Source organism: Vulpes lagopus, chromosome 18, assembly GCF_018345385.1.
Source record: "Vulpes lagopus strain Blue_001 chromosome 18, ASM1834538v1, whole genome shotgun sequence".
In the NCBI taxonomy this organism is placed as follows: domain Eukaryota; kingdom Metazoa; phylum Chordata; class Mammalia; order Carnivora; family Canidae; genus Vulpes; species Vulpes lagopus.
Genome location: NC_054841.1, coordinates 16,131,697 through 16,143,153, shown reverse-complemented (window position 1 = coordinate 16,143,153; position 11,457 = coordinate 16,131,697). Strand labels below are relative to the sequence as shown.

Here is an 11,457-nt window from a genome sequence, read left to right as displayed (position 1 = left end):
CCCCCAGAGCGGTGCCCCTGGCCCTGTAGGGATCTGCAGCCGCTGCAGCCCACCGCTGTCCATGGCGCTGACCCTTCCCAGGGCCATGCACCCGCTCCGACTCCTCCGCCTCTCACCTCCTCCCACAGACACACTGGAATCCTGGCGGAGGCCCGGCCTGGACCCCAGAAGGAAGAGCCGGCTGGCCCCAAGATTGTCCAACGCTCTTCGCTCCCTGGAGGGCTCATAGGAGGCTCCCCAGTAGCTTGGAAGATGGGCAACACGACCTGGAGGGGCCTTTCAGTTACTCTTAGGAGTCCACACTGCTGAAACCCCAGTGTTCATTGGCAAGAATACAATCAGGGGAGCAGTTACTCCCTGCCCCAGCTGGGCCCCGGGGGTGCTAGGAGAATCTTACACCCCTAGGAGCTTACTGTTTAGTTGGGCAGGCAGAGAAGGAAAACAATATTTACTTATAAAATTAGTTTATATTATAAATCATGAAAATATAAAACTATACTAGGTGACAAGTCCGCAAAGGGCGAGGGGGCCAGGGGAATGCAGAGGTGGGGCCCCCCACCTAACTGGGGTCCACAGAGCCTTCTGGGGGTGAGGCGATGTTTGGCCTTGCCCCGTCCAGTGACCAGGACTGCACCGGAGGACTGACACATCGTTCTAGAGAGCTGTGCTTTCCTGATCCAGGGCCCCCAGGGGTTCTGTGATCGTCTCATCAAGAATTTTGGAGAATTCTTTCTCTGGAAAATGCTGAGGCTGAGTCCACACGGCTGCATGGGGATCTCTGAGTCAGGAGCAGGGACAGTTGTTCTCAGTTTCAAGGTGACCCGCGTGCACAGTTCATGTTCTCAAGCCCCTGACCTCTGCAGCCACGTCCTGGGTCTGGGCCAGCCTCGGCCCCCTGTGTGGTGGGGCTGCTTGGGGGTGCTGTGTGTCTGAGTGTGCTGTCTGGGTGTACTGTGTACTCTGCACGAGGAGGTGGTGTGAGAGTGGGTAACGTACCCATGTGTGTTTTGTGTGTAGGGTCGGCGAGGGGTGCGTATGTGTGCTGTGCATCTCTGAATCTGCAGTGTGCATGTCTGTGCATGGTGTGCTTGGTGAGTACAAGATAAATGTTATGTGCGTGTGCTGCGTGTAGCTGGTGTGCATGTAGGGGAGTACACACATGTGCACTGTGCCCAAAACACATACAGATGCATGCACACCCATCACACAGACATGCTCACACACAGCAAACTCACACATGGGCACATTGCACACACCCACACCACACAAGCACACGTGTGCACATGCACACACATATTCACGGTACACAGTGCATAGCCCAGGGGCATGCATACCATACACATCACATACCACATGCATGCAATGCCCGTGCCTACATGTGTGCTGTGTGTGCACACATACCATGCAATGATATACCACACGCACACAAACATAGGCACGCTACATTCATATACACAAGACCACAGTGCACATGCACACAGACATCCCCCTTTCACGCACCCACTAGACACAGAAATGCATCTTGCATACACATGACCATCACGTACATACACACGCAGAACCAAAACTGCCCACACTCATTCACACAAATGCTGTATCCCTGCATCAGTTAATGTAGGAATCAAATGTTCTTGAAGTCTGAAAGAATTCACATGCAAAAAATCTGAAGTGCAATTATAGGTTCTGGGGCTTTTAAAAAATTGCCCAACACATCAGTTATTATGCAGCTCTGCTCCCTAAATGGCCCCAAATGAATAACCCCAAACCCATGGATGTGGAAGGGCAGTCACTCAGAAGAAGCAGTGGGCACGGTGGTGGGGAGGGAGATGGGGCACAGGGCACAGCCTGCCTGCAGGTGAATGTGTGTGTGCATGTGCACACGTGTGCTTGTGCAGTGTGGGTGTGTGCAATGTGCCCGTGTGGCTTGGCTGCCTGCTGGCTATGTGCCACCCCCACTTCCCCTGCCCTCCCAGGGGCCGGTAGTAACTGTGGGGTAGTGTCCCCTGCTTCCGTAGCGCCGTGTTGTAAGCTAATGTTTATTGCTGGGCCAAGTTGTGTGCTTTAACTGTATTTGTTTTCCTCAAATGATTTTTTGTTTTTGCTTTTTGTTCTTTGGGTGTTTACTTGCCCTGTCCCTGTCACATGAACCTCTGGGACCTGACAGCTCCGTGACTCAAGTCACTGTGCAGGTGCTCAGATGCTGGTGCCGGGCTGTCCTCTCTTTCTGGAGGCGGCCTCATCCTGAAGCTCCCTTGGGTTGTGGTTCAGCCGCTCCTTTTGCTCTTCCTGTGTAGGGTGCTCCCTTTGTTCTTCTCCACAAAGAGTGCTCCCTTTGCTCTTTTCCAAAGACGGTGCTCCCTTTGCGGGGTTCCATCCAGTCCTCTCTCTGGTTCTACTGTTACCTGCTTCCCCTCGGCCACTTGCACGTGCCCCCTTCCCTGGCAGCTTTTAGATGTTCCCTGTGCCTCTATGGCCTCTATGTTCCCCAGGCGGCACAGGGACATCTGGGGCACCTTTGGGTGGGCCAGTCCTCCCGCCCCGCAGCCTGCCAGATTGCCTCCCCTCCGCCTTGCGCTCACTCCCAGGCCGCAGTGTTGGAATCAGAAGGCAGGAGCTTGGCCTCCTGGTGCTCTTGTCCATGCAGAAAGGGTGGCCTGTGGTCCCTGATAGGAGGGGACTGTGGGAACCCAAGCCCCCCGGGTCCTGCAGCGTCACATGGGAGGTCCTGGCACATGGGGGCGGGGCTGGCCCTCGTCCACAGCAGCAGCCCCGCTCAGCCAGCCCTAAAGGACCCCTCCCTAAAAAAGGTCGCCTTTTTTAAAGGTTGCCTCCCTAAAGTCCCCGTCTCTAAAGCAGCGGCCTCTTAGGCGCGGGGGTTAGGGCCCCGCCGCGTGGACTCCAGGGGCCCACAGTTCAGCCCTAGGAGACATGGGCTGGGGCCGATGGGCACGTCCCACCGCTGGTCACGGGCCACGCAAAAGGTGACTGTGAGAGACACGATTCTGGAAGATTCCGTGTGGGTGTGTAAGTGGCCAGATCCCTCTGCTGGGAGGAGGCTGCGAAGTGGAAATGTGCCCCACCCGCCTCGGGAGACCCGCACACCTGGCGCAGGGCCACGGCCGGGCAGGGGCTGCTGGGGAAGGCTCACGAGGTCGGGGAGAGCCAGGCCCGCCTCCCTGCACCGGGACACCGGGACACTGGGACACCAGGACACCGGGACACCAGGACACCGGGACACCCGGACACTGGGACACCAGGACACCGGGACATAGGGACACCGGGACACCAGGACACCAGGACACCGGGACACCAGGACACCAGGACACCGGGACACCGGGACACCGGGACACCGGGACACCAGGACACAGGGACACCCGGACACCGGGACACCGGGACACCGGGACACCAGGACACTGGGACACCGGGACACCGGGACACCGGGACATAGGGACACCCGGACACCGGGACACGGGGACACCGGGACACCGGGACACCGGGACACCGGGACACTGGGACACCGGGACACCAGGACACCAGGACATAGGGACACCGGGACACCCGGACACTGGGACACCAGGACACCGGGACATAGGGACACCCGGACACCGGGACACCGGGACACCGGGACACCCGGACACCGGGACACCGGGACACCGGGACACCAGGACACCGGGACACCGGGACACTGGGACACCGGGACACCCGGACACCCGGACACCCAGACACAGGGACACGGGGACATAGGGACACCCGGACACCGGGACACCGGGACATAGGGACACCTGGACACCAGGACACTGGGACACCGGGACACCAGGACACTGGGACACCGGGACACTGGGACACCGGGACACCGGGACACCGGGACACCGGGACACCGGGACATAGGGACACCCGGACACCCAGACACCGGGACACGGGGACACGGGCACCAGCGCCCCCCCCCCCCGCCCTCCTAAACACCCACGCTCCTCCCGGCTTCCTGCCTCCAGAGCTTGGGGCTCAGGCCCTGAAAGGTCACTGGCGCACGCGGAGCGGCGAGTTCCCAGGGCCTGGGAGCCGGCAGGTGGCGGGACGAAGGCGGCAGGTAACAGGTAACAGGCGCGGGGCGGGGCGGGGCCGGCATCCAGCGTCCCTAACACCAACCACCCCAGCGTCGCCCAACGCAGCCTCGGGGCATCTGATCTGTTCTCCCACGGAGGCTGCGGCTGAGGCGTGGGCTTTGAAGCCAGGCGGCCCCGGCTTTGAATTTAGGCCTCTTATCTGCAAAACCCCGGGGGCCTCAAATCCTGGGGCCGGCGGACGACCGTGACCTAAGGCCCGGGAAGCGCCCGGTGCGGGGCCTGCGCGTAGTAGGTGCTGCAGCCGCAGCGCCGCCCTCACCGGGGCCGGGGCCGAGCGGAGCCGGAGCGGAGCTTCCCGGGCGCGCGGGGAGCCCGCGTGTGGGGCCGTGGCGCCCCCCGGTGGCCGCACGCGGTAATGCGGGGCAGGTGGCGCGGCCCGCGAAAGCCCTTAGACCGACCACGGGCGTGAATCCAGGTGGGCCGCACGCAAGGGGCGACCGGCCCTTCTCCGCCACCCTGGCGGGCTCACCCTCCATCTCTCCGCCAACAGTCAGCACCCGCCTTGGGGGGAGCGGCTCCGACGACTTCGGGAGACCCTGCGCTCTGTCGCCCAGCATGCACGTGATCCTAAAGCCGTCAGTGCCAGGACATAGGGACACCGGGACACCGGGACACCCGGACACCGGGACACCTAGTGCGATCCTACAGCGCTCGGAACACCACGGCCCCGCGCTGCCTATACCCTCGCCCCCTGACGAGGAGCAGATGCACGCCCCGCTGTTACCAACTTTTCTGAGCTGAGAAGTGGAGCGGAACCTGCCTCGGAGCCCCCCCCCCCCCCCCACCAAAAATATAGACCCCCGGTGGCTACCTGAAATCTCACTGGAGCCACGTATTCCTTTGCTTGTGCATCGCTCTCTCCAGACTTCTCTTGCACAGTGAAAATCCCCTGGAACTTCCAAACACCCGGGTGAGGGTGAGTGCATCAGCTTTCTTCCCAGACAGGGGGCCCGGGGATACCGGGGGTGCCGACACTTCGTGCTGTCATCGCCAGGTGGACCCCACTCCACACGCACCCTTCACCTCACCTGCTTTCTGCCCAGAGAGGGGCCAGCAGGGGATGAGGGGCCCAGTGGGGGAGGCCTCCCTGGGGCAGGGAGACCTGCCCTCCAGCTGCTGTGCTGAGCGGTCCCCAGGAGCGGGAGGCCCGAGGGCAGGTGTGGCCGGGACGCAGGGCCCCCTACCAGTTCCCTCTGGAGCAGCAAGTCCCACACCAGCCCTGCTCACTCGCCTCCTGACAACTTCCTGGGCTCTTTTTCCAGCAAAATGAGGTTCTGGATACCCCGACAGCGGGACCCCTGCTTGCCCCCCTGAGTATCCTCTCCCGCTGCCCCAGAAGATTCCTGCCAAGACCCCAAGGTAGTGGTCACTGGCCACAGGCCCTGGCAATGCCCATGGGGTGGTTCCAGGTTCTTCTATGGCACAAGACACCTGCCATGAATGCTGGACGTGGCGGGGCACAGGCCAAAGCTCCCAGAGGTGGCGCGGGCCGAGACTGAGGCGGTCTCTGAGCACACCTGAGCCATCAGGGGGCGCCCGACTCCGGCCAACCTTCCCTGACCCGCAGGCTGCCGCGGGGCTCAGGAATGAGCCTTCTTCCTTCTCCCCCCACCCCCACCGCGCGCCCATCCCCTGAGCCCTCTCTTCAAGCCACCCAAGGTGGTTCTGATGCCGTCATGGCTCTCTCGCCCGCACCCCTCACTCCCATTCCACACACAGTCTACAGACCCTCCTCCCCTCCGTGGGCTTTGCTGGAACCTCTGCAGATTGAAGCAGCTCCCTCCTCGTCCCTATCCTCACCACCCCTGCAGCGGTCCCCCCAAGCCCATCTCTCTCCCCTGGGATCCCTGGATCCTTCCAGGTTTGAACCCTCTTTACCATCCGCAATCCCGAGAGGAAAGCCACGGGCAGGGACTCTGGTTTCTTTGGCAGAAGAGGAAACTGAGGCACAGGAGAAGACACTGACAGACACAGAGCGAGTGGGTGGTGGCACCAGGGAGAGAAATGGGAGGCCTGGTCACCCCCCACTCTGGGAGCTGCCTGTGGGGGGCGTGAGGGACCTAAGGGGCAGCCAGCTGCAGGACAATCTTCACGGGTGGTGCTTCTTCACAGACGAGTCGGGACACCTACTTTCCTGTTGACTTGCTGTGTGACCTCTGGCGGACCCCTCCTCTCTGGGCCTCTGTAGAGAGGGGATGTGGCCTCTGGGTGCCCCCGTGAGACTTTCTGTGACTGTAACTGGGGCCTGGATCATCTCCATGCCCTTGGGGCTTCCGGGGTCCTCAAAATGCCAGAGAGCTTTTGAGAGGGCGGTGACAGTCCTGCGGTGTTTGGTGCTGGTGATACAAGTCTCCACTTCTCCACTGCGTCCTCTCTGGCCTTTTACTCCACGAGCATGGACACTTCGTGGAATCCCACCACAGCCTGAGGGAGGCAGGTACTACTTTCCCTGTTTTAGAGATGGTGAAACTGAGGGTCACTGAGTGGCTGAGGACTGCCATATGTTGCTCATGGGAGGTTCTGGAAGTCTGCTTTAGAAATTCAGGGTTTGCCCCAGGTCTTTGATCTGCCCCAGCAGAACTGAAGCCCTTAGGCCTCCTCTCAAGAGGTAGTATGGGAACTGTAAGAAAAAGACAGGGCTCCCAGCCTCTCTTGCCCCTTTAGCCAGTCCCTCAACCGCCCACAAGCAGACACCGCAGTCCCGCCACAGCCTGCGAGCAGATGCAGGTTTATTATTGTACAGACTGCAGCACCCTGAACCCTCACCCCAAACACCAGCCCAAACCCTAGGCCCGGGAGCTCTGCTACCCAGAGGCTTATCCCCAGCTCTGGGCCAGCCCCAAGTGTGGACAAGGCTCTCAGAGCCAAGGCCTGGGACCCACCGGCCCTGAGCAGTGGATTCCCTCAGAGTCCAGAAAAGCCCAGACACGGATGCAGAGCCACGGGCTGGCTGGGGACGGGAGAACCGCAGGCTCCTCTCTAAGAAACGCAGTCCGAGATGCCAACCTCGCCGTGAGGCCCCACGTGTGAGCTGGAGGACGGCTCCCAAGCACCGCGCGGGAAAGGCACGGCCAGTCTCGTCAGAAGCAGACTCCAGCTTGCAGAGCTGCACTGGGGAGGCTAGACCACACCGCCAAAGCCCCCAAGGTCCACATCCCTGTGGTTCCGCTTGGATGCCACGGCCACAACCTTCCCTGGGTTTGGAGGGGCCTAGAAGCCCTTTCCCTCTGTCCCCCCAGGGCGCAGGGGCCCGAACCCTCGGCCTCCACCCCGCCCCGGCAAGCACAAGGGACCAGAGACCCAGTGTGGTACAAAACATCTGTAATGAGCTACATGCAAACACCATCTTCTGCCAAGCAAGCCGAGGGGCTTAGTGTCCAACAGACTGCACCCACGGGGGCCTCCAGACTTGCTCTTCTCTCCCTGCGAGATGCTGGTTCACAAACAGCTTGTCTTGAGCACCTGCCTGAGAGTCTACCCCAGGGAAATCCGCCTGGGCTTCCACGCTCCTGCTCCCCGCCGTGGGCAGCGGGCTAACTCTATGCTGGCAGCCCCAGGACTCCGGCAGGGCGGCCCTTTGGCGCCCCGGGCACACCGGCAGCCCCAGATGCAATGGCAGCCTCAGGCTCCAGCGCACTCGATCACAGGGGCCATCCTGAATGCCCCTTAGCCCTTCTTCCTGCTCCCACCCTGGCCACCTGGTTAGTAGCTTCCCAGCCACAGGTCCAGTGCCTGAGTGTCCCCCCTTCTCTTGGCCCAGAAGGGGGCTAACTGGACAAGGGGGCGGAGACCGGAGCACCGTGTCGGGGGGGTGTTCAAACTGAGCATGTCCATTTCCTCTATTGGCGTCCTGACATCTGTCAGCAAGGGACAGCATGTGTGCTGCATGGAGCCCATGAAAGGCAGGGCCTCCACACTGAGGGTGGCTCCCTTGCTCACCCGCCATGGGGATCTGTCACTCCCTCGGCACCCAGACGGTTAAAATAAAGCAGGGCAGGGGTGGAAGGAAAGGCGCTGGGAGTTAGTCTGATGATCCTGGTCTAGTGACTTCTCCCAAAACACACAAAAGCTCAGGGAAGGGGGACCCTAGCAGCAAGGCGAGGGAATAGAAGAGGATGAGGGACAGGAGTGCTCAAGAGACCAGGGCACTTCCTTCGAGGCTTCCCTGCCACAGGGCACAGAGCTCCCGGAGGACCCCCAGCACATTCTATTGCTCTGGGCACCACTGCCACCCAGCGCAGGTGCCACGGGAGGCCTCCTTAAACGGATGTGGCGTGGATGTGAGCTGGACCCCAGGGCTCCAGGTCTAGAGTTCAGTCCTCCTTGGCCACCTGGACTGGTAATGCTGGAAGATGGGTCCTCACACCCTCAGCAGGAACTCCTGGCTCTGCAAAGAGACCACAAGAGGCTGAGGTGAGAGAGGGAGGGAGGGAGGGAGGAAGCCCTTGAGCCAGGTTCCAGCCTCAGGCTTGATGTTCTCTGGGGCAAGGAGCCACCTCTCCCAGCCCCCAGGGCAGCCGTGCCCCCACCCCTTGTAAGACAAGTCCCTGAGGCCTGTCCTGGCTTTGCTGGTCCCCCGCCCTCCACCTCCCCACTGACACCTGGCTTGCCCCAGCCTTCCGGTCATTAAGCTGTCCCTGCAGCCATCATGCCCAGATGCCCCGACACAGGGGCCCTGCAGAGCTCAGTACTCACCCCCAAGGCACCACCTACCAGGCTAATATTGTCGCTATTTACTGGGTGATTGAACAGAGATTTCTTTTCTCCTGGGACCAAGGAGGGGCCTCCAGCCCACACTACAGCTAGGACTGAGGGAGGGGTCTTTGGTTGGGGGCAGGGCAAGAGGCAGAAACTGTCAGCATCACCTAGCACAGGATTTATGGTGTGAAGGCTGGTCCTAGCAGAGAAAAGACTTTGTCTTGTAGATTTTTCACCCTGAGACCCACAAGAGCCACTTTCGTCAGCGCAGACCAGTCCGCCTCTTTCACAGGACCTTACTGAGCCTTGGCAGGGGGGGGGGGGGGGGGGGGGACGGGACAACTAACACCGGGAGTTTCTGGAAGAGAGGACTGGGGGATGGGGAGGATAAAGTCAGAGGGATTACAGACTGAAGCAGGCAAGAGAGAAAAGGAGGGCAGAGAGAAGAGGGTCTGCCCATCTCAGGCAGGCTCAGCTGAGACTGTGGGAGTCTGGGGAGAAGCTGCTGTGCCGCACGTGATGTCTGACTTTGGCATAAGGAGCTGTAAGTTAAGGGTTTACTCTATCTTTGCCCCGTCTCTTAGGGTGGGAGTGGGTCCCTGGATCCCAGCGGAGTAGCTGCTCAGTAAGTGGTGGCTGAATGAATGAGTGAGTGAAGCCCCCAGTGCTCACCTGACAGGAAGCAGGTGCCCTGCACATGTTGAGCTAATGAGCTATGTCTGTGTATATGTGTGTGTGTGTGTGTGTGTGTGTGTGTGTGTTGGGGAACGCGTGATCTTTCAAATCACCAATCTGTTCCTGCCCCTGTTGGAGGATGGGCCTCAATTAGCCACAGGACTGATGCCCAGTAGGCAACATCCTTCCTCCATCACCCTGGTGCCTGGAGCTCTCTCTACAGGCTCCCACCCCCTGGGAGACACACCTGGTAGACAAGGGTCAGGTCAGGAGGTGAACGAAGAGGATGGCCAGGCCGATGTTAAGCAGGATCACCATGCAGATAAGGACGGTGTTGGGGACCTGGGAGCAGTGGAGAGAAGCTGCCTGAGTCCTTATGGCCTCCGAAATACCCGTACCCAAGACCCAGCAAGGCTAGACAGAGGAGCAGGAACTTCTGAAAGAACCCTCCTGAGAGCACCCCTTGCTTTGCTCCCTGCTGTGTCCAGCACCTGGACAGCAGGCCCTCGGAGCTGGAAGGATTCTGGGAAATGATTAACCAAACCATTTAGGGTTGAGAGGAGAAAGGATGTGTCCCAAAGCACACAGTGGGCAGCATTGGGCCTGGAAGCCAGAACGCGCCTTCCTTCCTGCTAACCCTCCTGGGACCATACTCACTGGTCTCACTGAATCTTGCCTTGCTCGTGATCCCTGGCTTCTAGCTCCCAGGCCCCTCTAATAAGCCCTCCTGGGTCCTTCCTCCACTACCAGGAAGCCCTCCCTGCTACACCTTGCAGCAGGTGCCCTGCTCGGGTCGCCCGGGCTCCCAGGTGCACTCCCCGCCCCTGAGCTGCTTAGGGCTCCCAGCCCTCCCTTCTCCACAGCTGCCCCCTGCTCACCCGCCAGCAGGCACAAGGGCCTGCCCCTGCCCCAAGGTGGGGCGACTCCGCAGTGTACTTTAAGCCACTGCCCTGGCCTCAGCCCACAGCCCTGCTGCGGCTTCCCCGCCCGTCCTGCCATCGCTGTCCCACTCCCCAGTCCTCCGCGCCCCAACCGCCCCCGCCCCGGCCTCACCTCCTCCACCTCGGCCTCGGCCTCCGCGCAGGCCGCCTCCTTCCGAGCCCTCTTCTTGGCCCCCGCCTTGGTCAGCCCCCGGGCCTCAGTCTTGCGGGCCTTGGCCCTGGGCTCGGCTTTGGGCACGATGGGCTTGGGCTCCAGCCTGGCGCGGGGCTCGGGCGCGGGCTCGGGCGCGGCCGGCGACGGCGGCGCGGAGTCGGGCGGGGCCCGGGGCTCGGGCGGGGGCGCGGGCGCGGGCGCGGGCGCGGGCGCGGGCTCGGGCTCGTCCTCGAAGGGCGGCGGCGCGGGCGGGGCGGTGCGCACGGCGTAGCTGTGGTAGCCCCGGTACAGCGCGACCTCGGGCTCGGGCGGCGGCGCGGGCGGCGGCTGCAGCGCCTCGATGGCCATGCGCTCGGCGGCCGGCTCCCCGTTGCAGGCGCGCGGGCTCGCGGGGCGCTCGCCGGCCGCCCCCGGGCGGGGCCGCTTGGGCTGCGGGGGCGTCCCTGCCGGCGACGGGGGGCCGCCCTCGGGCGCGGGGGGCTCGTGCTCGTGCTCGTGCTCGTGCTCGTGCAGCTGCGGGCTCTCGCGGGCGGGCGGCGGGGCACCCGCGGGCCCTGGGCCCCGCTCCGGGGGCTCGAGCAGGCTCTCCGAGTTCTCCAGGATCTCCTGCAGCAGCCGGCGCTTCTGATACTCCGGTCCTGCGGGGAGGGGGTGGGTTCAGCGAGGCTGGCCCCGGGCCCCGGACCCGGACCCCGGACCAGGACCCCGGACCCCGAGCCCGAACCGGGTCCCACCGCCCGTGACCCTGCGACCCTGCGCAAGCCGTGTAACCTCGCCGCCCAGCCGGCACCTGCCTACCGTCCAGGGTGGGCCCAACGCCGTGCCAAGCAATTTCCAAAGAGTAGCTCGTTGCCGCCTTTTAACA

At 62.3% G+C, this 11,457-nt stretch overlaps 1 protein-coding gene across 1 annotated transcript in view; it reads right to left on the bottom strand.

The window, feature by feature from the left end:
- Positions 1–7,428: 7,428 nt before the first annotated feature.
- The window catches only part of JPH2 (junctophilin 2), a 64,617-nt gene continuing 60,588 nt past the window's right edge, over positions 7,429–11,457 (bottom strand). Inside the window, exons 4-6 of the mRNA XM_041732268.1 lie at positions 10,551–11,230; positions 9,745–9,839; positions 7,429–8,511 (exon numbers count right to left, since the gene is read on the bottom strand). Of these exons, the coding sequence (XP_041588202.1) occupies positions 9,759–9,839; positions 10,551–11,230 (761 nt within the window). The 3' untranslated portion in view covers positions 7,429–8,511; positions 9,745–9,758. The remainder of the gene's footprint in view (positions 8,512–9,744; positions 9,840–10,550; positions 11,231–11,457) is intronic.